Below are 27,341 nucleotides of genomic sequence, written 5' to 3' on the forward strand. Positions count from 1 at the left end.
ATGAAATCTGTAAAGAACATGTCCACATTGGAAAGAAATAACAAATGAAAGAATGAAAGAAAGAGAAAAAACTACGAAAGAAAAAGAATGAGTTAAACAAGGAAAGAAAAAGAGAAAAAAGAAAGAACAAACGAACGAATGAAAAAGAACAAACGAATGAAAGAAAAAGAATGAGAAAGAATGAACGAAAGAAAGTTACAACGAAAGGGAGAAAGAAAGAGAGAGCAAATGAAAGAAAGAGAATGAAAAAGAATGAACGAAAGAAAGAGAATGAAATAGAAAAATGGTAAGAAAAAAGAAAGAGAGAACGGAAGAAAAAGAACAAACGAAAGAAAGGGACAACAAAAGGGACAAAGAAAGAACGCACAAAAGAATGAAAGAAAAAAGGAAAGAAAGAAAGAGAGAACAAACGACAAAAAATGAATGAAAGAATGAAAAAGAACGAACGAAAGAAATAATGAACGAAAGAGAATGAAATAGAAAAATGGGAAGAAAAGAAAGAGAGAATGGAAGAAAGAGAACAAACGAAAGAAAGGGACAACAAAAAGGACAAAGAGAACGCACAAAAGAAAGAATGAAAGAAAAAAGGAAAGAAAGAAAGAGAACAAACGAAAGAATGAACGAAAGAAAGAGAATGAAATAGAAAAATGGTAAGAAAAAAGAGAACGGAAGAAAGAGAAAGAACAAACGAAAGAAAGGGACAACAAAAGGGACAAAGAAAGAGAACGCACAAAAGAAAGAGAATGAAAGAAAAAAGGAAAGAAAGAGAACAAATGAAAGAAAAAGAATGAACGAAAGAAAGAGAATGAAAGAAAAAAGAAGGAACGAACGAAATAAAAATGAAAGAAAGAATGAACAAAAGAGAAAGAGAATGAACTAAAGAAAGGGACAACGAAAGGGAGAAAGAATGAATGAAAGAGAATGAAATAGAAAAAAGGGAAGAAAAAAGAGAACGGAAGAAAGAACGAAAGAAAGAGAACAAATGAAAGAAAGGGACAAAGAAAGAAAGAATACACAAAAGAAAGAGAATGAAAGAAAGAGAAAGAACAAACGAAAGAAAGGGACAACAAAAGGGACAAAGAGAAAGAACAACAACGATAGAGAATGGGAAAGAAAAAAGAGAACAAACGAAAGAATTAAAAATGAAAGCGAAAGAATGAACGAAAGAGAAAAAGAACGAACTAAAGAAAAGGACAACGAAAGAGAACGAGCAAACGAAAAGGACAAAGAAAGAAAACAAACTAAAGAAAGAGAAAACACTGAACAAAGAAAGAGAACGGAAGAAAGAGAAAGAACAAACGAAAGAAAGGGACAACAAAAGGGACAAAGAAAGAGAACGCACAAAAGAAAGAGAATGAAAGAAAAAAGGAAAGAAAGAGAACAAATGAAAGAAAAAGAATGAACGAAAGAAAGAGAATGAAAGAAAAAAGAAGGAACGAACGAAATAAAAATGAAAGAAAGAATGAACAAAAGAGAAAGAGAATGAACTAAAGAAAGGGACAACGAAAGGGAGAAAGAATGAATGAAAGAGAATGAAAGAAAAAAGGAAAGAAAGAGAACAAATGAAAGAAAAAGAATGAACGAACGAAATAAAAATGAAAGAAAGAATGAACAAAAGAGAAAGAGAATGAACTAAAGACAACGAAAGGGAGAAAGAATGAATGAAAGAGAATGAAATAGAAAAAAGGGAAGAAAAAAGAGAACGGAAGAAAGAACGAAAGAAAGAGAACAAATGAAAGAAAGGGACAAAGAAAGAAAGAATACACAAAAGAAAGAGAATGAAAGAAAGAGAAAGAACAAACGAAAGAAAGGGACAACAAAAGGGACAAAGAGAAAGAACAACAACGATAGAGAATGGGAAAGAAAAAAGAGAACAAACGAAAGAATTAAAAATGAAAGCGAAAGAATGAACGAAAGAGAAAAAGAACGAACTAAAGAAAAGGACAACGAAAGAGAACGAGCAAACGAAAAGGACAAAGAAAGAAAACAAACTAAAGAAAGAGAAAACACTGAACAAACAAACGAAAGTAAGAACAGAACAATCAAATGAAAGAGAGAACAAAAAACACAAACAAGGAAGAGAATTAACAAACAAAAGAGAGAATGAATGAACAAACAAACAAAAGGAGAGAATTAATGAACAAGAAAAGAGAACAGACAAACAAATAAAAGAACAAGAAAGAAAGAAAAGATGAAAGAAAAGAAAAAACTAAAAGACATTTTCATGACAAACACAAAACGTAATACAAAAAAATATATATTTTTGTCATCACGGTAATGCGAAAATAATATATTAAATTCTAAAGGATGTTTACATAGTAGTAATCTTTGTACTGCTTTTATCCTGATTTTAATTAAAAGAAAATGTATTGTTTTACAGTAAAGATGGGATTTACTTAAAAATTGTAAATCATCCATCCATCATTATGGTAAGGGAGGATTTGAAAGAGGAAATGTCACCAAAAAGAATTGCTAAAATAATAACTAAAACCATTTTTTTTTTTTTTTTTACAATACGGAAAACATTTTAATGGTCCTAAAAATAGGCTTCATTTTCTTTATGCAAAAAATACAATTCAAATTTTTATCTTTTGATTTTGGGGTGAAATGTGATCTGGACATGTTTTTGTGAGTTTCACCCCCTATACAGAAAGATGCATTTAATCATTACACGGTCCACTGTTCATAACCCTGTTCCAGAAGCCCTTGATAATAATCAGATTTTTAGTGAATTATCTAGCTGCTCTGGCTTAACAGGGCATTCCAAATCATGTGTCAGTACACAATTAGAGACATTTAGAGATAATCAGATCTACATTATAGTAATTAATTTCCATTTTTTACTACTTGACAGTGATGAACACAGCCGAGTTCAATAAACAGCATGTTTTCAATGTGTGAATGCTGTGAATGCTGACCTGAAATCTTTTTTATGTATGTGGGCATGTCTGTAGCTTCTGCCGTGTGCTTTTAATCTCAAAACCTCTTAAAATCTCCTCTGTTTCCTTCTACATGCCCTCGTTCTTTATGTAGGAGAAAGTTGAACCCCAGGTTGGTAAAGCAGCTCTTGCCTTTCAGCTTTCAATGTCCATTTTATGTGTTCTTGTATGAGTGTGCCATTTCACCATATTCACCTGAGATTTTTTTTTTGGCTTTCTAGAGACTGAAAGTGGTCCAGAAATAGTGTCAAATCTCTTGAAAACTGGCTCACTCACTTCCATTTTATACTTGTCCTTCACATTGACTTTGTGGTTGGATCTTTGGTGTATTAGGCATTGCTATTTTACATTGTTTAGGCTACATCCCAATTTCCATGCTCTCTGTACTCTGTGTGATATTACAGTTATCATGTCTCAGTTGATAGAGCATTAAAACTAGTATGCCAAAGGGATCACAATGTTTGGCTGAAGCTGCCACAGCACTTTTTAAATTGCTAAACCTAAAAAATAATACTACATTTTAAGATTACAAATTAAGATGCTTACACTAACGTGCAAAGTCAAACAACTGAATTTTAAAATAGCTAATTTAGTTAAATGCCAACATAAACATTCATAATCAAACAACTGAATATTAACAGCTAATTGATTTAGATGCTAATGCTAACATGCAAACTCAGACAACTTTATATTAAGATAGCAAATTTAGTTTGATGATAATGTGCAAACAATATGAAATTTAAAATAGTGAATTTAGTAAGATCCTGACACTACCTTACATACTCAACAAAATTTTAAGATAGCAAATTTAGTTAGATGCTAACATGCAAATTCAAACAATATGAATTTTAAGGTGCTGAACTTGGATGCTAACGCTAACGTGCAAATTCAAACAATAAGCAACAAAAGACAGAACTTTGCAAAATGCTGTTTTATGATATGGTAGTAATTAATTTTGTGCATAAAGCAGACGTATAAATGCAAATTGGGATGCATCCTTAGCAAGAGACACCAACGTTTTCTACCCAGATTGTTGTTTAAATCCCACCCTTGTTTTTTGTTTTTGTTTGTTTTTTTCATTCTCATTCTTCTAATAGGCCCAGCAAAGAATCACTGTTTCTCATGTACATCAATTATCAGTTAACACATGAATTTTGAATGGTACCCTGCATATGAATAATATATTTGTATTGTGAATATAAATATGCCCATCTATGTTTTTGTGTATATTTATATTTCATTGTTTTCACTGGGGTGGTTATGTTTTAGTTAAGTTTAACGACAGTAAGCATTTGCTCAGAGGCCTGGAGAGTTTCTTGTCGGGTCTTGGCAAATAAAATTGTATTACTTTAGCTCAGGGAGTGAGTCACTGTCTGACACCCTACCACACACACTAAAACTATCTATTATTTAAACCTCATCAAGACTCGAAAACAACAGACACTCAGAAGTCTAACTTATATAGTATATTTTCCATAAGGCACGCTGCACAAGTGTTTGTAGCTTGCTAGCCTGCTTAGCATTGCTTATTCTTATATGTTCATCGTTTTATCCTTTGCCATTTTACCGCGTGCTTCGGGTTTTTCCGCTTTTCTACTGTTTCATCTGCGTGTATTTTACCGCACGCGCCCGTTTTCTCTCTTTTTTCTTTTCCCTCGTGTCTCGACTGCATGCATTCGTTTTCTCCACTGTGTTTTACACGGATTATTGCATCAATCTCAAACATCTGCTGATCAGGAACCACATCGATCTCAAACCTTCACTGCTCAAGAACAACCATAACAACAACAAACAATTGCGGTAAGTCATGGCATCCGCTCATGTTATTTCTTCCTGCATTGCATGCCAAATGTTTATTATAGCTTCTTCCGTCAGCAGTGAGGGATTCACATATGATAAATGTAAGGAATTAGTCAGGCTGACGGAGAAGGTTAGTGATTTAGAGACACGTATCCGAACACTAGTGGAGGTCAGTGAGAAAGAGAAGCCGGTGGATACTGTTGTGGATGTGGGTAGTACAGCGAGCAACACACACACTTTGGTTCCGGCTCTAGAGCCCCCGCAGCAGGGCATTTGGGTGACGTCTCGACGGCATACTCGCTCAGAAAGCAACACCACTCTCCCGTTACTGTTAGGGTTTCCAATTGATTCTCCCTACTCAGTGATGCACCCACTGAGAATCATATTGAAAGAGCCTTAAAGTGCACCTATTGTGATTTTTAAACGTGCCTAATTTTGTTTTAAAGGTCTCATACAATAGATTTACATGCATCCAAGGTCTAAAAACACTTTAATTTGCTCATAATTTAAATTGCAGCATTACCTTTTTTTTCCCAGTGTCAAAAACAACTCCTTCAATGATCCGTTCTAAAGGATTCATTCTAAACTCCTCCTTTCAGAGAGCCTACTCTGCTCTGATTGGTCAGATGTCCCAGTCTGTTGTGATTGGTCTACCGCTTACAGCACGTGTCGGAAAGAAACACCCACTACCATATCCGAGTTTCAGCTCCATCTGAAAAAATTTCTGTTTTACCTTACCAATTTGAGCCCAAGTCCTATAGTGATATATCGGAAGATCAACCTGAACCACCATCGCAAGTACGACGATAACAGTACATTTCTCTGTGGTAAGTTTATATGTAGTTTGATAGTAATGTGAGTTAGCTGGTTAGCAGAGGCTAACAGCAAACAGGCTAACAGCCTGCACTGGCTGTACATGTAAACAGACCATAGGCGGGTTTTTTGTTACCAAATTGCGTAGGTTAGTACAGGAAGTAACTACTAACGAATTACTAATGACTCATTTCAGGTGTTCAGAATCGGTTCTTTCTTTTGAGTGTCAATAACTCCATATTTCGTGCACTTTGATTTTTGAAACTTTGCAGACTTTTTTACATTCACAACAGCTATATAACACTACATGAAAGGTAATATTTGAAAAACCATAATAGGTGCTCTTTAATAATTGGTGATTCTCTTGTAAGGAACGTGGAAATAGAGACTCCAGCCACCATTGTTAAATGCATTTCCGGGGCTCGAGCATCTGACATCAGATCAAATTTAGAAAACGTAGATTTTCTAAAATTGTTATTCATGTCGGCACTAATGATGTCTGGCTTCGATCAGTCGGAGATCACTAAATATAATGTTAAATAGGTGTGTGAACTTGCAAAAATTATGTCAGACACTGTAATATGCTCGGGCCCCCTCCCTGCTTGTTGTGGTGATGAGGTTCATAGTAGATTAGTGTCACTGAACGGCTGGATGTCTGAGTGGTGTCTGGAATATAGCATAGGATTTATAGACAGTTGGAAGAGTTTTTGGAGGAGATCTGACCTGCTAAAGAGAGACGGACTCCATCCCTCCAGGGAAGGTGCCGCTTTCCTCTCTAATAGAGGTCGACCGATAGTGGATTTTACTGATACCAATAACTAAGTTGGGCAGTACCTGTCGATAACCGATTAATCAACCGATAGTTTTAAAAAATTGATACTGAATGAAAAAATAACACTCAAAGTAAAATAGTACTGACGGTATCATGAAAATGTATTGTACTTTTTTAAATGAAATAAATAAATATTAATATACAGTATATGAACTAATATTTTCATTTTAAAAGCTGATTTTTAAATTGTTGTTTCCTTAGTCCACAAGAGGGTGCAATAAATACATAAACCATACAGCACCATTATATTATTGCATAGAACATTCCTAACCTAGCTGTTAAAAAAGAGCATTTCATTTTCAACTAATGTGCATAAAATAAATAAATAAAAAGTTTTAGTTAGTCCATATTCTCAAATGTTAAGTCAAAAGTGGGGGGGCACGCTTTAATAGGCAGTTCACATGGTGTTACAATTGCAGTGATGACACAGTATACTACCGCAGACTTGAGCTTCATAATAACAGCGAAATACCAAATTGTTTTTTATTCAGTACAGTTGTATGTAGATTAGCAATATTCCCAGATAGCAGTGGTATTCGGCTGAACTCAGTGGTGAAGCGGCTCAGACTATGAGCCCAGACCAAGGGCTGTTCAAACAGACGGATCACAGCAGACTGGAACCAAACGCGAGGATCTCGAGATAGACACACATTTCCAAGTTGAACATCTTTCCTGACAAAGCATTTAAACAACTCATTGCTTAATCTGAGAAACGCTTATAAGAGAGCAAGACGCAATGGCCAAAGACCTCCACCAACTGTAAGGTCTGTTCACACTGAACGCTTTTGCAACCATCCATTTGTTTTTCTATGTAAACGCATGCTAGATGAATGTCTTTGTTTCCCTTTGTTTTGTTTATTCAGTGTCTCGTGCAGGAGTGCTGTTTTTTACATTTGGGTAGGACTTGCGTGTATTTTTGTCACATTGTTCTAACTGCTTGAGGTTAGCTTTACTGTTAGCGTCCTCTCAGCCTTGTCGGAAACATACTGCTGTTCTCTACAAATGCAGCATCTAGTCAACAAATGAATTACTTCATAATGATATGACAACGTGTACTGTAGTGTACTGTATGCATACCTTTTCTTTGCTGATGTTTTAAATCCGCATCTGAAGTTTATTCAGGTTTATTCAGGTAAAAATTCAGGTTATTGTTATAAACATGAGCCTCGTCTGAAGGGTCAAGGAGGTGGTGTTGGAAATTTACAGTGAAGTTTTTGGTGTTACTTAGAGGACAGGATATAAGTTTAAGTCTTTTGAACTAATAATGCTTAATGTGACACTGTCAGATATAAATAAAAAATCTCTGTCATCTTTTGCCCTTGCTGCAGTACTGTATATAGATCACCCAGGCCGTACTCAGATTTCCTTGTTGAATTTGAAACATTTTCTATCAGATCCAGTAGTTAATGTAGATAGAGCTTTAATTGTTGGTGACATTAACATTCACATAGATAATGAAAATGACAAAATTTGACCAACTAATTGCCATAATCATACGCTAGATTTAATTCTGTCATATGGAGTTGATGTTGATACTATAGAAATTCTACCACAGAGCGATGATATCTCAGATCATTACCTTGTCTCTTGTTTGCTGCGATCAGCTAATGTCACTCAGTCTTCACCACGCTATCGTTCAGGTAGAACTATTCTTTCACTAATAATCTTCCAGAATAGTCTCAGATACTCAGTAAGCCCAAAAGTCTAGAAGAACTTGATGTAATTACATAAAATATAAATACAGTCTTCTCTAGCCCTCTTGATAGTGTCGCCCCTGCCCCCCCCCCCCTTCGATTAAAGAAAATTCAAGAAAAAAAGCCCTGCACTATGGTACAATGATCACACTCATGCTCTCAAGAGAGCAGCTCTGAAAATGGAGCGCAAGTGGAAGAATACAAAATTAGAGGTATTTTGCAGTGCATGGAAGGATCATGTCTGTAGCTACAGAAAAGCTGCCAGGTCAGCATATTTTAGCAAACTCATAGAAAATAAGGAATAAAGCATCGACTCAACCAGATATTCTGTTGCAGCACAATAGTAATGAATTTCTTTACTGTTAAAATTGAAATAATCAGAAATAAAATTGGAACTATGCAATCAACTGTCATAGCATCTTAGAAAACAGTGTCTCATAATTTTCCTCACGAGCAACTTCAATCCTTCGCTGTCATAGGTCATGAAGAGCTAACAAAACTTATAAAAAAATCAAAAGCCTCAAATACCATCTAAGCTCTTAAGAGGTATTCCCTGTAATCTCAGAACCTCTTCTTAATATTATTAACTCCTTGCTATCCTTAGGACATGTCCAAAGAATCTTTAAAATGGCAGTTATCAAACCACTTATTAAGAAGCCACAGCTTGATCCTGGAGAACTGGCTAATAACAGACCGATTTCCCATTTATGTTGAAAATACTAGAAAAGGTAGTGTCCTCCACTATGTTAATTTCTACAGAGAAATGGAATATATGAACAATTTCAGTCAGGATTTAGGCCCCATCACAGTACAGAGACTGCACTAATCAGAGTTTCAAATGACTTGCTCTTATCATCTGATCGCGGCTGAATTTCTCTTCTAGTTCTTTTAGATCTGCTGATCTGCTGCCTTCGATATGATAAATCATGACATTCTCTTGAATAGGCTGGAGAATTATGTTGGCATTAGTGGACTTCCATTAGCATGGTTTAGGTCCTATTTATCAGACAGCTACAACTTTGTATGTGTAAACGTTGAATTGTCAAATCAAACAAAAGTTAAGTATGGAGTGCCACAGGGATCAGTTTTAGGGCCTCTGCTTTTCTCCTTATACATGCTTCCCCTGGGAGATATTATCCGGAATTATGGAATAAGTTTCCACTGTTATGCTGATGATACCCAATTTTATATTTCTTCTAAACCCAATGAAAATTCATAATTCTCCAAATTAGCAGAGTGTATCAGTGAAATCAAAGATTGGATGGCCAGAAATTTCCTTCTACTCAATTCCGACAATTCAGAGGTACTATTTATTGGACCAAAAACCTCTTAAAAAATGAAGCAGCTAAAATATAATTAGACTCTCGATGGATGTACTGTTACATTGTCTTCTACAGTGTAGAACTTGGGTGTTATATTTGATACCAATCGGTCCTTTGAAAATCAAATTTCCAATGTTTGTAGAACAACATTCTTCCACCTCAGAAATATTGCTAAATTACGACACATGCTCTTTGTTGCTGATGCCGAAAAACTAATTGATGCGTTCATAACCTCAAGACTAGATTATTGTAATGCATTACTGGGAGGATGTCCAGCAAATTCAATAAATAAACTTCAATTGGTTCGAAATGCAGCTGCCAGAGTGCTAACGAACCAAGAAATATGATCATATTAGCCCCTCTTTATTGTCGTTACATTGGCTACTTGTTAAATTTCTCATTCATTTTAAAATTCTGTTAACTACATACAAAGCTTTGAATGTTCTAGCTCCACAGTACTTAAGTGACCTTCTGACACGCTTTATTCCATCACGTTCATTACGATCACAAAATTCTGGCCTGTTAATAGTTCCTAGAATATCAGAATCCACAAAAGGAGGTAGATCCTTTTCCTATTTGGCTCCTAAACTATGGAATAATCTCCCTAACACTGTTCGGGACGCAGACACACTCACTCAGTTTAAGTCTAGACTAAAGACTCATCTATTTAGCCAGGCATATACCTAATTTATCCATCAACTCACAATTAGGCTGCTTTAGTTAGGTCTGCCAGAACCAGAAATATCTATCATGATCTATAACTTTGCATAAACTTCAGTAACATCTACGCTAATATTATTCTATTTGTGTCCATGTCTCAACCTTGGGATTCATATCCTGAGGTTACCAGAGCCGGCTAGATCAAGCTCCGTTCCTGCTTGGTGTCAGACTCCACGGCTATGTGTCTCTGAGTGATGATGACTAAATGCAGCCGGTGCTAGCCAGACATCACTTCAAACTTTTACGATGGACTTCAGAGAATGAACTGATGCCAACTCCAACTGGAAGACATCGGATACTTCATATGCCACTGCCTGAACCTTGGATTTAGGATGGACCCCACCGAACCTCACCGTAATGACCTGCTGGTTGAACTGCGATGCACCTCACTGATCTCTGCCTGCATCACCTTTGTCTATTGATGGACTACACTCTTGAAATGGAATACATAGACTATAATTTAATTGCCAGTAAAAGCCTTCATCAGCCAACTAACAAAGGACAATGCATCTATGCATTCTGCAGTTTATCCAGGATGGACTTCAAAGACATTAGTCATTAATCTTTTTTTTAACACTGGACCTTAACACTTACTTAGTTTACTAATCTTAAACCATGACCTGCACTGCACATAAATAAATAATATTGGCATTATATTCATGCTGGTTAGACAGGGGAACTGGCCCCCATAGTGAGCCTGGTTTCTCCCAAGGTTATTTTTCTCCATTAACCAACAACTTATGGAGTTTTGTGTTCCTTGCCTCAGTCGCCTTCAGCTTGCTCACAGGGGTTCTAAAAACAATTATTATTTATAAAAAATGTATACACAATTTACAATCATAAACTCAGCAAAAAAAAAAAAAAACATCCTCTCACTTTCAACTGCTTTTATTTTCAGCAAACTTAACATGTGTAAATATTTGTATGGGGGGGGGGGTGTCAAAATCAAAAGTGGTGTGGCCACCAGCTGCATTAAGTACTGCAGTGCATCTCCTCCTCATGGACTGCACCAGATTTGCCAGTTCTTGCTGTGAGATGTTACCCCACTCTTCCATCAAGGCACTTGCAAGTTCCCGGACATTTCTGGGGGGAATGGCCCTAGCCCTCACCCTCCGATCCAACAGGTCCCAGACGTGCTCAATGGGATTGAGATCCGGGCTCTTCGCTGGCCATGGCAGAACACTGACATTCCTGTCTTGCAGGAAATCGCGCACAGAACGAGCAGTATGGGTGGTGGCATTGTCATGCTGGAGGGTCATGTCAAGATGAGCCTGCAGGAAGGGTACCACATGAGGGAGGAAGATGTCTTCCTTTTAACGCACAGCGTTGAGATTGCCTGCAGTGACAACAAGTTCAGTCTGATGATGCTGTGACCCACTGCCCCAGACCATGACGGACCCTCCACCTCCAAATCGATCCCGCTCCAGTGTACAGGCCTCGGTGTAATACTCATTCCTTCGACGATAAACGCGAGTCCGACCATCACCCTTGGTGAGACAAAACCACGACTCATCAGTGAAGAGCACTTTTTGCCAGTCCTGTCTGGTCCAGCGAAGGTGGGTTTGTGCCCATAGGCGATGTTGTTTCCGGTGATGTCTGGTAAGGACCTGCCTAACAACAGGCCTACAAGCCCTCAGTCCAGCCTCTCTCAGCCTATTGCGGACAGTCTGAGCACTAATGGAGGGATTGTGTGTTCCTGGTGTAACTCGGGCAGTTGTTGTTGCCATCCTGTACCTGTCCCGCAGGTGTGATATTCGGATGTACCGATCCTTTGCAGGTGTTTTTACACGTGGTCTGCCACTGTGAGGACGATCAGCTGTCATTCCTGTCTCCCTGTAGCCCTGTCTTAGGCGTCTCACAGTACGGACATTGCAATTTATTGCCCTGGCCACATCTGCAGTCCTCATGCCTCTATGCAGCATGCCTAAGGCACGTTCACACAGATGAGCAGGGAGAGTCAGTAGAAAGGTCTCTTTAGTGTCCCACATTTTTATAACTGTGACCTTAATTGCCTACCATCTGTAAGCTGTTAGTGTCTTAATGACCGTTCCACAGGTGCATGTTCATTAATTGTTTATGGTTCACTGAACAAGCATGGAAAACATTGTTTAAACCATTTACAATAAAGATCTGTAAAGTTTGATTTTTACCTAATTATCTTTAAAATACAGTGTCCTGAAAAAGGGACGTTTCTTTTTTGCTGAGTTTATTTAATCAAACTACACAATGATCACTCAAAGACTTTATAGATATTACAGTCTTATTTTTTTGTTAATGCATGATTTTCTGTAAAGCTGCTTTGAAACTGTTTTGTGAAAAGCGCTGAACAAATAAAAATGACTTGACTTATAAATCTGCTAGTTTAATATTAAATAGTTAAATGGGTAGTTCACTCAGAAATGAAAGTGGTCATCAGTTACTCATCCACATGCTGTTTCAAACCTGAAAGACTTTCTTTTTTCCATGGAGCATAAAAGGAAATGTTTTGAAAACTGTTCATGCTGCTCTTTTCTATACTAAGAAAGTAATTTTGTTTTATTTTATATTATTTTATGCTTCGGAAGTATACCAGGGCTCAAGGAAATAACAATGAATTTTGGTCTGTTCCTCACAGAAATCTATCATGTAGCTTCAGAAAACTTGTAATATAGCATGCAAGTTATATGGACTACTTTTATGGTGCTTTTATGATACTTTTTGGAGCTTGACAGTCCGTGGTCACTACAGTATATGCTTTTATTATATGGAATGCAAACATTCTTCAAAACATCTATTGCTGTATTTAACAGAAGAAGTATTGGTGTGAGAGTGAATAAATGACATCATTTTTATTTATGGATGAACTAACCCTTTTAATGCATGTTTACACATAGTTTGGTGCCAATACATTGTCTAAAGCATTTAATGTCTTTAAAATGCTTTGTCCGAATTTTAATGTCATTGCACCGATGTAATGTGAGGATGTATGTTTTGGGCGGGTAATAAAATTATCTTGAATGTGTCACCAAATCTGTTTGATGTGAGTCTTGTGAGGGCGTACTGCAGGTGCATCCAGCAGACAGTATTAAAGTGTGTGTGTTTTTACTGATTATGTGTGTGTTCTCTCTTAGGGAGGGTGACTGGTGGCTGGCACGCTCGCTGACGACAGGAGAGAGTGGCTACATCCCCAGCAATTACGTGGCACCGTCTGACTCCATCCAGGCTGAAGAGTAAATCCTCTTCCTCCTCGCTGTTCTTTTCTTATCTTTGCTGTTCTCCTTTCCATATCTCCTCTGGTTTTGCACTCTTTCCCTCTTTGGGATCTCAGAACTCTCCTCTCAGACTCTCGTCCAATTAGATCACTCGATTAAGCCTAGCATGTGTGACGTGACCAATAGAACGATTCATATTCCTCCCTCCCTCTCTCTCCGTCCTGATCTGAGTACATATTTTTTCATGGTTCATCCTTCATGGTTTTCTTTATTTCCCTCTTTCATATTCTGAAATGGTCTCTCCTTCATCATTAGTTAGACAGAAAAAGCCTTCCTCATGCCCTGAAGACCTTTAATTTCCTGAACAACTGTTAGTAAACGTTACTGTAATACTACTGTTTGCCCCAGGCCACTCCTCGCCTACTATTGTCGGTCTTGTTTTTTTTGTTTTTTATCATAGACAACTCGTAGTTTTTCCTGAGACACACACACACACACATGCTGTTGCTCAGTCTATTGCCACATTAAACATATATACACAGGCACTCCTTTGAAAACCTGTAATGACTCATTTTTCCACCCTTGCCTTGCCAGTCATCTCAGATTGACTCTGGAGAAAAGGTAAGATTCAGAGGGAGCTCTTTCCATGAGTGGCAAAGAACAAACCACACTCTTCCTGTTCTTGCAGAGACTATGTCAAGGGGTCAGTCATGAAATCCAAATACCACCCTTAAATGCAGCTTATGTTGTGCTGACAGTCAACATACTGCTATTCTACAGACATTGTTTAGGGTTTTTCCAAAATCCTTAAACCAAGACCAAAATTATCAATTGAAACTCCTAAAGATTTCAAGTTACATACATCAAACTTGGCACAGACCTTCAGACCGTTCTGCCTTAGTGTGCTATGTCTGTAGTGTCTGATCGGACTGAGTTTCACCCAGTGGACGATCAAAACTCTAAAAATCTCATTGACTTACATTGAGTGCATTTATGGTATTCGCAGTCATTTTTAATTGGAAGGGTCAGATTTATTTTTGATGATGATAATGACACCATTTCTCTTCTATGAAGTAAGAACAATAAAATTATGCATTTCTTTTGGGATTTTATGCTTATTTACATGTAAATTCCTAAATTTTACCATTAATTTGTATATACAAATTAGCACATTTTTGGAGAAAAAAAAATTCTGAACCTACATTGCTATAAGTTGAAACATGAAGAAAATATGAGAATGTGACATAAATTGGAGGTAGATTGCTGCCATCTGGTGAATAGAATATAAATAACTTGACTTGAAAACCATGTCATGACAGTAACAGCCAGTAGATGGCTGTAGCCACCTACTGTGTAGTCTGATGGCTTGTAACCTAATTCTATATTTTATCACAATATATGCATTTAGACATTATCACTATTGTTTGTCAAAGTTTAGCATTTTATAATTGATTTGTTTTTGCCGTTAATTTCATTATGCTTGCAATTAAACCTGACCATGGTGTTACAAAGAGAAGACACAAAATAACCATTTTTCACCAAAAATTTATTTCAAACAGAAATGTAATAACTCAAGTAAATGCAAAATAATGCAAAGAAAATGAACATCAAGAAACAGAAATGAATGCAAAATTCTGAAAATTCATAGTATAGTATAAAACAGAAGAGTAAACATTTTGCCATTTCAAACTTTCTATAGTAAAAATGTATTTTGCAAACGTGTGTGTGAGTGTGTGAATGTGTCAGATTCCTGTCATCAGCTAGAAAACAACAGATGATTTTCAATGCCAGTAATGACAAAAAAGATGGCTGTAGAGCCCTGGTTGTGTGTGTGTGTGTGTGTGTGTGTGTGTGTGTGTGTGTGTGTGTGTGTGTTGTGTGTGTTCTGCATTGTATGTTATAATCTCACCCTCTCATTTGTATGTGTTTAGCAATGTGAGTGATTTTTTTTTTACAGTCTCACCAGTTCATTTGTGTGTGTGTGAGAGGGTGTGTATGTTTTGCACTAAGGATGTTTTAGGGTCTTACCCTGTAATTTCTGTCTGTTTTTCTTTTTTTTTGTGTGTGTGTGTTTTTTTTTTTTCTGCATTGTGTCCAAATGTTGTACTGCTCAATTTTTTATTAAAAGAGTCAAATTTATTTCAGTCAAAAAATACCAAATACCATAGGAGGGTTACATCCGCACCAATATCTGTCAAAAATCAGCTTATTGAAATAATCTGTTTGTAACAAGATCCTTAGGTCCAGGGAATGAGGATGCGGGAGACGGTGAATCCAACTCAGGAAAGGCTTTTATTTTAAACAAAAACACGTTTGCTTGCAGCGACAACCAAAAAAAGCTCACACACAAATCAAAGTCTTAGAAACAAGGGAACGGCAACAGGCAACACATGAGCAGCTTGTCAGCTGGGCTCTTTCCCTCTACTGCCACTGTCTCCTCTCCTTAAAAGCCCCCGTCACTCGTCACTGAAACACAAGACAGGTGTTAAGCACAGGTGGAGATCATTCACCACTCGTCTCCCCTGCTTCACTCTCCACAGCACAGAGCTCGGCGACGCCCCTGCCTCCACTCTGTTTTACAGGTTTACATTTCAAATCAATAAACCGGCAACGCAAGAAAACGTGTTTAAATGAGACTTGAAAGCATTGGGTTATTCTCTGCTAAACAGGCATGTGCAACACTTACACACTTTGGATAACACACAAGTTTAAATGACCACACAAGGTGTCGGCTTATTAAGTATAATCGGTGTAAGAACGTGCTTGTAAACGCGATCATTGATAGAATGTTCAAATGGGCCAACTGTCATAAAATTCAAAAGTCTGCAGAACTTTTAAGCTTTTAAAACTAGTTTAAACTTTGTCAATGCTTTGTCTCGACATCTAGTTTGAATTATGAAACCTAAATCATTTTCAGCATCTCATACAGCATAAGTCAGATGAGGATATAGTAGCAAAGGTGGTGTGGTGTTATGATTGGCCAGCTGCATGGTCTCAGACATGCTGGTACATACATGTGATTTCTTCTTTTAAACCTCTTTCTCTGTCTCTGTCCAGGTGGTACTTTGGGAAGATTACAAGAAGGGACTCTGAGCGACTCCTCTTGAGTTTGGAGAACAGGAGAGGAACTTTCCTGGTCAGAGAGAGTGAGACCACCAAAGGTGAATGAATGTGAACAATATGTAAGAGCTCCAAACACCTATGGATGGATGATTGGATGGATGGATGGATGGGCATTTCTTATGTATAGTATCTAGACTGAGGAAGTTTGTGCCATGTGGTTGACTTCCCCTTTGCTCTCGATGTATGTCCTATTCCTCAACCGTTCCCTCGCTGTCATCCGTCTTTCCTCTCTCTCCAAACATTGTTATGATCTCTGCTCCTTGTTTAGATCAGTATAGCCTGTTGAGCTGATTCTGCATAAATGAAGTTTAAACCGATATTTGAGATGATATGCAAAGAGTAAGGGTCTGTTCCAAAACCTAGTAAACTGCCTTGCTGTCTACTGCCTATAGACTATTTCAAGGATGTAAACAATAACAATGGAATTAGAATGCTACTGTGCAAGCATGTCTTGCCCTGAAACATTTACAGTAGCGGCATTTTTATAGCCCAGAACCGTCAACTAGCGCGTACTTTTAAAGTCTAACCAAAACAGAACAAAATGCGATATTTGCAAAAACTGAAAATAAACAATGAAGTGTCATTACTGGATTCTTTAAATAAGACACTGAGTCAGCAGATTTTCTCAATGAACATCAAAAGTTTACCTGAAGTGACTTATCCAGACGTGTTGTTGATACCGAACATCTACGCGAGAGAGGAGATGAAAGTGCATCGTAGTTCAGATGCTCATAATTATTTCCTCAGCGGCAAGGCTGGGAATATTGAATCACTCCTATTTTAATCAATGAAGCTGTGGCTTTCAGACAAGGTAAGGTTTTTTATTATAAAAAAACTTTCTTTGAGTGTCCCTTCTGCACTTGCTTTTATACTACTCCAGCTACTCTGAGAACTCGGCAGTGCAATACTGCAGATATTGTTGACTTTTGTGAGACAAATTGCTTATGTTCCTCATTTGTAAGTCGCTTTGGATAAATGTAAATGACCTGCGCAGCATGGTTCATTATAATGGGAGCGATCTATAGTCTCTTTTAGAGCCAGCAAACAAATACTCCAACTTAGGTAGAGTTTAGCTGGCTACTTATCAAATTTACTATTAGTTGGCAAAAATGTCATTCACTTAAGAGAGATAAGACGTGTGCTGTTGCATTTCCTACACTTGTTAATACTGCATGTATCCAGCCGTCTCGCTTCACTGATGCGGTTTATGCATCCATTCGTTGTTGCTCTTTCTGTAAACACTTTAATTTCCGTTAGTTCCAGGCATCCATGGGGCATCCAGCCACCGAACAGCGTGGTCCAATTTGTAATAATGACATTCTATTGCAGTAGTAATTAGTAATATTAGTAACGTTAATCGTGTTAAAGGCACTATGTTTGAAGCGCCTCCCACTGTTGTTTTGAATGAGTTTGACAACTACAGTAGCTGAAAATATTCAAGGGACATAGACGTCACTTCCTTAAACCGACGAACAGTACTTGAAATGGTCTATATAGGCAGCTGCCTTCTTAAGGCCAAAGTATCATTTACATGCCAATTTCGTCATCAGCAGAGTAAGTGCTGACTGACCACCTGCAGCCCAGTTTTTCTAGACACTCCCATTCAATTTAAAACAAATGGTCTGTCTCGGGCTAAACAATCTCTGGCAATACTCTTAAAGGCATAAAAATACATAGCACACAGAAATATTGGTAAAATTGTAAATATTTTAAGGAATATTCTGGGTTCAATACAAGTTAAGCTCAATCGACAGCATTTGTGGCACAATGTTGATTTCCATAAAAATGGATTTTGACTTACTCCTACTTTATCAATTATAGTGAATTACATTTTTGACACTTTTCTGTATTATATTAAGAGTATGTTTATTGACATTTCTGTTACTTCATCCATGATTTGTTTTTTCACTGAGCTTCAGTTATGACATTGTCTTCATAGCGAACAATACACGCAATGCTGCTATTGGATTTGGTCTAAAGAAAAGTATCTTGGAAGGTAGCAGAATCATGCAGCCTATTGCAATCAACCTTTATGTCAGAAATAATGAATTTTTGGGTGAACTATCCCTTTAAAATACTGGCTACATAGGCAGCTCACTAGGTTTTGGAACAGAGCCTTAGAGTGAAAAAGGTTAGGTTGTGTGTGTCCCCTCTGGTTGAGTGGGAAACACAGGTCAGAGTACCGCTTGCAGGGATGTGAAGAGAGCGAAAAAAGAATTAGGTCATCCCGAAGCCGTGCCTATAACCTTGAGCCATATCTCACAGTTCATACAGTCAGCAAAGAGGTGGGCGGAGCTACTGGGCATGTGGAGGGGCCGAGATTGCCCAGGGAGAGAGAAAATGAGTACGATCGAGACTGAAGGATGAGTCAAACCCCAAAGAGACAGCACTGAGAGAGACTGCGGTGGGAATGAGGAAGCAAGTGACAGAGAGAGAGAGAATGAATGAATGAGCCTTGAGGAGCGCCCTCTGCTGACTGCTACCCCTATCTTTTCTCTCGATTTAAGCAGTTCAGTATATGAAATACAGGATTTTCCTAGTTCTTTTGACGTAAGAGTTTGATTTAGCCTACTGTGTAGAAATTATCTAATGATCGCAATGCAAAGCTTCCTTTCCAGTCGATCTGGACCATTTATTGAAACTTTAAGGAATGTTCCGGGTTCAGTACAAGTTAAGATGGCTATTTAGAAGTCTTCGTTTTTGCCTACATGAGCATAAACATTCTGTTTAATTCTAAGTATCAGAGAGAAGGTAGAAAATGGTGGTGACATGGTCGTGAAAAACATTATAAGTGGACCTTAGGGGGAAAAAATTATTTATAAAATGTTGCAAAATTGTAAAATATGGTTTCACCACAGTAACTGTGCAGTTTTAAAATCTGAAACATGTCAGAGTTTATTTTTCCATGTCGACCAGACCCATTGACTTATCTCAGTTCATTCCTCAAATCTGTCCTTTCTTTCTCTTTAGGTGCTTATTGTCTTTCCGTCCTGGACTATGACAATGTCAAAGGCCTAAATGTCAAACATTACAAGATCAGGAAGCTGGACAGCGGGGGATTTTACATCACATCACGCACACAGTTCAGTACGTTACAGCAGCTGGTGAATCACTATCGGCGTAAGTCTTTTTCTCACACAGAATCTGCTTTTGTTTGAACGTGTGAAAATGAGAAGTGATTTTCTCTTATTTTTGGAATTGGAAACTTGGGTTGTTGAAAAAAACTGTACCATATATGGAATTTAAAGCCATAAAGCCACTGCATGATGAAGTAACTTAATTACTCTCTTCTTCATATGATAATAAGCCAATAAGCCGGTAAGGCTGTGCATGAGTGACTTTACCATGGGAAAGGGGTGTACAGAAGCATGACACAAAGCAGAGTGCCTAAAAACCCCTTAGGCAAGGCAAGTTTATTTATATAGCATATTTTATACACAATGGCATTTCAAAGTGCTTTATATAAAAGGATAAAGAAAATACAAGATATATATAAAAAAAAAAATGAATTTAAAAACCAGTAAAGAACGAGAAATAAGAGTAAAAATGATTTAAAAGGAATAAAACAGAAAAAGAATACAGAAATAAAATGATGCAGTGCAGTCAGTGAGTGCAGCACAGTGCTCATTGAAGAAATGCACAGCTGAACAGATGTGTTTTCAGTTTGGATCGGAATGTGGCTACTGTTGGAGCACACCTGACTTCTTCAGGAGGCTGGCTCAAGCTGTGGGTGGCATAATAGCTAAACGCTGCTTCACCTTGTTTTGACAGAACCCTCTGTGTTTTTAACTGACTTGACCCTAATGATCTAGAGGTCTGTTGGGTTTATATTCAACAAGCATATCTGCAACATATTTAGGTCCTAAGCCATTGAGTGCTTTATAAATGAGTAATAGCACCTTAAAATCAATTCTAAATATTACTGGAAGCCAGTGTAAAGACCTGAGGACTGGAGTAATATGTTCAGATTTTTTTGTTCGGGTAAGAATCCTGGCAGCAGCTTTCTGAATGAGCTGTTGGTGTCTAATGGTATTTTTGGGAAGCCCGGTGAGAAGTCCATTGCAGTAGTCCACTCTACTGGTGATGAATGCATGAACATGTTTCTCTAAGTCTTGAGTGGATACAAAACATCTTATTCTGGCTATATTTTTTAGATGATAGTAGGCTGATTTAGTTATTTAGTTAGAGCTGCAGCAGCAATATCAGAAGACATCAAATGTTCAATAAATACTTAAATGTATAAATAAATAAAAAATGTGAATTTTTTTTTTTTTTTGTGCATATAGTGTATGCTGTTTACGGTTGCCAAGCAACTTGGCAAATATGCTGTCTATTTATTGTGCAATCACATGTTTGTGTTTATAAGCATTTTACAACTTTTTTGAGCAGCTCATCCAATCAGAATTCAGAGTTGGAACTAGCAGTTTTATTGTAAAGAAATAAGCCACAGTTAGAGGCCATGGTAAAATCACTATAATGGATACCCTCACATAGTTTATTGCTTTTAAATGTTTAATAAATAATGAACTATTATTATTATTACTGTTTAATATAACAACAACAACATTATTATTATTATTATTATTAACAAAATATTATTATTATTATTATTATTAATAATAATAATAATAATAATGTCTATTGTTTTATTATTAAAATTATTTAAAAATATTAATATTAATCACAACAAACATTTTTCAACCACACGTGCTTTTGTGATTAGTTCTAACATTTTTCCATGCTACAGATATTTTTTATTATGCTTATAAGATACTGTAACAGTTTGTTACCCTAACTCTTGGATGTTTACAGCTGCCAAACAACTTGGCGCATTAATATAGAATTAATTGCATATACTGTATGTTCACACTTAGCTGATATGGCTATTGTTCAGTTGCTAGCAAGTGGCTCATCCAGTCAGATTTTAAAGCTGGAATTATTCATTTTATAAAAACCGATTTAAAAAGCCTGCTGCAGTAACAGTAAAAGCCATTAACGGTGTCAACAAATATTAATGCATTGTCTCTCTCTCTCACTGTCCGTCTTTCTGTCACAGAACATGCAGACGGTCTGTGTCACTGTCTAACTGATGTGTGTCCAGTCCTGAAACCTCAGACTCAGGGTCTTGCTCGGGACGCCTGGGAGATTCCACGTGACTCTCTGAGACTGGACGTCAAACTGGGCCAGGGCTGTTTTGGAGAGGTCTGGATGGGTAAGACTTCTCTTTTCAACTTCATCTAATGAAAAATGTAAGCTTTGTCAGTTAATTGCATATTAACACATTGCTTGTGTAATCATGATGCAAGCAATGTGTTCACGTTATAGACAAAGCTTGTTTGCTAATGGACAAACTATACTGAACTTAGTCCACCCAAAATTAGAAATGGTCAAAAATGTAAAATCAATTTAGTCAACTCAAAACACATTGTCAATTTTTCTGCAGAACCCAAAATGAATTATGTAGCAGAATGTCCAGGCTTCTCTTTTCCAGACTTTCCATACAATTTAATTCGTTAGATGCTGAAAGTCTTTTCTCTGCCATAGATTATTTTGCATACGTTTCAAATTATGTTAATATTTCTGCATGTTCACACTTGGCACATTCGCGATATTTATGCGCAAACATTATTGGTTACACAGCTTGAAGCATTCCTTTTGTCCGAAATACCAATTGTGTTTTTGTTTTTTTACCCATCAGGTACGTGGAACGGTACGACACGCGTGGCTATCAAGACTTTGAAGCCTGGCACCATGTCTCCTGAGGCATTCCTACAGGAGGCACAAGTTATGAAGAAACTCCGTCACGAGAAGCTTGTGCAGCTTTATGCTGTCGTCTCAGAGGAGCCCATTTACATCGTTACTGAGTACATGGGACAAGGTCAGTAGTGCCGAAGTCGCTCTACTGAACAGAGATTCTTCTGCACTGTTCATGCACTGTTTGTTTTTTTTGTTTTTTTGTTTTTTACTGTTTCTGGACACCACATTTTTACTTGAAGTCCCAGAAAAAAAAAAAATGAATATGGCTTCAAACTCAGAAACTGAAAATATGCTCATCACAGAAAAGGTGTATTCAAGTTTTTATTTAATAGATCTGGACAAAAAAATGAGCGTCACTTCATTGCCCCTTACACATGGCCATAACATGCACCTGTTACCCTCTGTTATTGTATTTTTATGATTAATTTTGTGAAAACAATCCACGTTATGAAAAAGGTTTGCTCTAGATAGTTCATTCATAACCGAACTATAACGGAAGTTTGGGCTGTTTCTATGAAGGATGCTTAAACAGTGGTGCAAAAAGTTGTTCTACACACAAAAGCGATTTTTAGGTGAAACCCTGAAAATTAAAAAGTTTAAAACATGTTGGCTACTTGTTGTAACCTCACTAGTCATAGCAATATCTTACCTTCTGTTCTCTTCTTTTTAAAGAAAGACAAAATATTTCCTTATAGGCTACTGTTCTCTTGGCCATTTTTGAGACTTTTGAAAACTTTTGTACTCAACCCATCGCTAAACACCGACACACCTGTTTCTTTTTTGTGTTGAACAGAGAGCTTGCGCGCTCATGGTTGCCAGATTGCACAACTAAAGTGTCACACTGGCAGAATATTTCCAAACTGTGAAAGTGTAAAGATCTGATTGGAGGATTTCACCTCTTGAAATCTGGGAACCCCAAACATGTCAGTCTAATTGTGATCAGCTAACCGCCATTATTTAACTTGAATTGCATGATTAGTTCTAAGTAATACATTACACAATTACTGTTTTTGAAACAGTCATATACCAGTCAATCAGTCAATACGATTCAAGCTTTGCAAAGGAACTGTTATTGAAGGACGGTGCAGTTAAAAACACTTGAACTTGACCGCAAAAACGTGAGTAAACGGTTTCATTCCTGTTTGACAGTTATGGTGCTGATGTACTTGAGTAAACAGTATAATGAATTAGGATGCAATGTGTTGGATGTGTGTTATTTGTAAACTCTGAAATTTAGCTATGTGAAGTTGTGGAGCTTGTGTATTCGAGGGGCTGTACGATGTTAGCCAATCGGAACAGTGGGCGTTTACATTGAAGTTTAAAGGAGATGCTGAGGCCGAAATGGAGCGTTTCAGACAGAGGGCCAGAAACAGGGTGGAAAATTATCATTTATTACTAAACTATGACTGCTTTAGTGCTAAAAACTTTACTAACATTATCAGTAAACCTCAGGGAAGATAATTAAATTATAAAAAAAAAAAAAGCATTTTATGACCCCTTTAAATCCTACGAAACCGGTCCAAAACATGCCCAGGTCATATTTTAACCCGCAAATATTTTACATATTTATGATGTATTACTTGCATTATTTTCACAATTAAGCACATTTCCCCTCTCGTTAATGAAATGCTATTCTTTTTTTTTTCTTCTTTTTTTTTTCTTTTTCATTTTTCTCCCCAATTTAAAATGCCCAATTCCCAATGCGCTCTAAGTCCTCGTGGTGGCGTAGTGACTCGCCTCAATCCGGGTGGCGGAGGACGAACCTCAGTTGCCTCCATGTCTGAGACTGTCAACCCGCACATCTTATCACGTGGCTTGTTGAGCACATTACCGCAGAGACATAGCGCGTGTGGAGGCTTCACGCCATCCACCACGGCATTCATGCAAAACTCACCATGTGCCCCACCGAGAGTGAACCACATTGTAGCGACCACAAGGAGGTTACCCCATGTGACTCTACCCTCCCTAGCAACCGGGCCAATTTGGTTGCTTAGGAGACCTGGCTGGAGTCACTCAGCATGCAATGAAATGCTATTCTTATTACTATAGCACAATATATAGATCTATATGCTATATATATACAGGGTTGGGGAGTAACGAAATACATGTAATGGGATTACGTATTTAAAATACAAAATATAAGTAACTGTATTCCACTACAGTTACAATTTAAATGATTGGTAATTAGAATACAGTTACATTCAAAAAGTATTTTGATTACTGAAGAGATTACTTTGCATTTTATTGTCATTTGTTTCATTTAATATTTAGTCCTTTCAGATGGAAAACATTTATACATATAAATGATGCGATCCAAAGTGCATTTGAACAGCGGTGAAACACTTTCTTATGATGTGTTACATTCATACGAGCAGACAGAGAAGTAAGTTTGAAGTACGTTTGGAGCAGCAGAAATAGAAATAAACCTTGTGTAAATTGTCAGCTTTACACTAAGCTAAAATGCTATTTCTAGCCATTTTACATGCACGTTACCAGACATGATCATATTTTTTTATCAAGAAAATTCACATTAGATCATAATTTCTTTTTTTCTAGTAAGACCTTTGATATTAGGGCAAAAATCATATTCTTGATAATTTTTTTATTTTTCTCCTGTAAAAATATCTAAAAATCCTTAAAACAAGATCAATTTGATTTATCTCGTTTTAGAATCAACACTGCATAAGATATTTAGGTTTTTCAGAGAATCCTTGTATTTCAATAATTATTTAATTTTTATTTATATTGTAACAGTTAAAATCACTGGATTGCAGAACTGACATTCACCATTGAGAAGAATGGGAATTACATTTAAACTAAAGTACAATGTCCGCCCACATTGAGGGAAATGTGCTTAATTGTCATTAAAATGATGTCACAATACAAAATAATAATTATCGCCTTTGGTTTTGGGGTAAAAGGTAACCCAGAAATGTTTTTGTTTTTTTAGATTTTACTAAAGATGTCTGATAAACAAGAACTGGCAGAGAGGAGTGTAAAAACAGCGTAAAATCTATATATGTTTGTGTGGTCTGCCAAAAAAAGGTGTGAATTCTGATGCCATCGTGTGATTTCTATGTTCACAGGAAGTCTGTTAGATTTCCTAAAGGGTGACATGGGGAAAATGCTGCGGTTGCCTCAGCTTGTGGATATGGCCTCTCAGGTGCTATTTATTTTCCTTTTTATTACACTGCCATAAAATTAACTAGTTATATTTTACAGTTAGGAATTGTTATGCATTTACATTGTATTTTCAAGACAAGCATCAGCATTAAAAAAAAAAAAAAAAAAACTTGTGCACGATAAATCCAAACATTGATGGAGGGAACCGAGCCAAACTACTATATGGAACAGAATATCATAGAGATTTGGGGCTGGGCTCTTTTGACTTGGGCTAGTAAGCAGCTAATGTACCTAGCAACCATCCAGAACACCCTAACAACCAACCACATAGCAACACTCTAAAAACTCTCTGAACACCCTAGCACAGTGGCAGTGAGTTTAGCATGGGCAAGCGCCACTCACATTTTCTGAACAAATCTAGATATATGCTGAGGTTGCTTTAGAGAGCAGCGCTGAGGCCAGCAGGATTGCAATGTATGTGTTGTCCTCAGATTGCCTCTGGAATGGCGTACGTGGAGAGAATGAACTATGTGCACAGGGACCTCAGGGCTGCCAACATCCTGGTGGGTGATAACCTGGTGTGTAAAGTGGCTGACTTTGGCCTCGCCCGACTCATAGAGGACAATGAATACACGGCCAGGCAGGGTGAGGAACATAAAAAGGACTGATTTACATTTACGTTTATGCATTTGACAGATAAAGTGACTTACAGTGCATCCAAGCTGTACATTTGATCAGTATGTGCATTCTCTGGGATTTTTTTTTTTTTACGTCTTTTATTTTCTGAGGTTAAAATGTTTACTTTCAAGACTTAATGCTGTTGCCTTTTATACACTTTGGCCTTAATTAAATCAGTTTCATCGTTTTGACAGATCTCTATTCATCTTTATTACAACAGGAGCAAAATTTCCCATTAAGTGGACTGCGCCAGAGGCGGCACTGTATGGCCGCTTTACCATCAAATCTGATGTGTGGTCATTTGGGGTCTTAATTACTGAGCTGACGACGAAAGGCAGGGTGCCTTATCCAGGTAATACTGCTTTCCATGTCTCTAGTTCTAGTCATTTATTAGAAATAATCAGGATCCAAACAGAGTAACTGGTTTTAGCTTTTAATCTTTGAAATGCTAAAATGCTAAACTTAACAGGACAAGTATACATTATATGCAATCAATTTTCCACATAAAACCAATGCCGGATTTTCATTCAAGTTTGATGCGACTACACAATATTAAAGTATACATTTTTCATAAACAATTTTCCACATAAAACCAATGAAGTATGCTGTGACTAAATGAAATGAAATTACTATAATTCATCAACAAATTTTTCACATAAAATCAATGAAGTACATGCAACTAAATTAAACAAAATTACTAATTATTCGTAAACAATTTTCTGCATAAAACCAATGTCGGATTTTTATTCAGAGAATGACCAAGTTTGATGAGACTGAACAACATGAAAGTATAAAATATTTGTAAACAATTTATCACATAAATCCAAGGACGTATGGTGCTACTGAACGAAACAAAAGTACAAATTATTTGTAATCAAATCTCCATATAAAACCAATGAAATACAACTAAATTAATTAAATTACAATGTATTCATAAAAATGTTCTGCATAAAACCAATGATGGACACTGTAACTAAATAAAACGAAATACAATTATTCATAAACAATTTTCCATTTAAGAACAATGAAGTACCATGCAACTAAATTAAGCAAAATTACAAATTATTCGTAAATTATTTTCTGCATAAATCCAATGCCATGTTTTTTTTATTTAGAGAATGTCGAAGTTTGATACGACTAAACAATGTGAAATTAAATCCAAGGCCTAATAATGACTAAAAAAAATGGAATTAAAAATTATTTAACAATTTTCCACATTAAAACAATGAAGTACAATGCTACGAATTGAAATTACAAATTATTCGCAAATAATGTTCCACATAAAACCTACTAAGTAAGATGCGACTAAATTAAATTAAATTTAAATTTATTCACAAACAATTTTGTGC

The 27,341-nt window shown here is 36.8% G+C and overlaps 1 protein-coding gene across 3 annotated transcripts in view; it reads left to right on the forward strand.

Moving 5' to 3' along the window:
- The window catches only part of src (v-src avian sarcoma (Schmidt-Ruppin A-2) viral oncogene homolog), an 80,443-nt gene that overhangs the window by 46,878 nt on the left and 6,224 nt on the right, over window positions 1–27,341 (forward strand). For 2 of the 3 annotated variants that reach the window (XM_051659605.1, XM_051659603.1), the window contains 9 exons: window positions 3,034–3,051; window positions 13,231–13,329; window positions 16,369–16,472; window positions 19,405–19,554; window positions 21,491–21,646; window positions 22,133–22,312; window positions 25,278–25,354; window positions 25,806–25,959; window positions 26,213–26,344. In XM_051659605.1, the coding sequence (XP_051515565.1) occupies window positions 3,034–3,051; window positions 13,231–13,329; window positions 16,369–16,472; window positions 19,405–19,554; window positions 21,491–21,646; window positions 22,133–22,312; window positions 25,278–25,354; window positions 25,806–25,959; window positions 26,213–26,344 (1,070 nt within the window). The remainder of the gene's footprint in view (window positions 1–3,033; window positions 3,052–13,230; window positions 13,330–16,368; window positions 16,473–19,404; window positions 19,555–21,490; window positions 21,647–22,132; window positions 22,313–25,277; window positions 25,355–25,805; window positions 25,960–26,212; window positions 26,345–27,341) is intronic. The other variant, XM_051659606.1, reaches the window with a different exon arrangement.

The sequence above is a fragment of the Myxocyprinus asiaticus genome, chromosome 28 (assembly GCF_019703515.2).
Source record: "Myxocyprinus asiaticus isolate MX2 ecotype Aquarium Trade chromosome 28, UBuf_Myxa_2, whole genome shotgun sequence".
Classification (NCBI taxonomy): Eukaryota; Metazoa; Chordata; class Actinopteri; order Cypriniformes; family Catostomidae; genus Myxocyprinus; species Myxocyprinus asiaticus.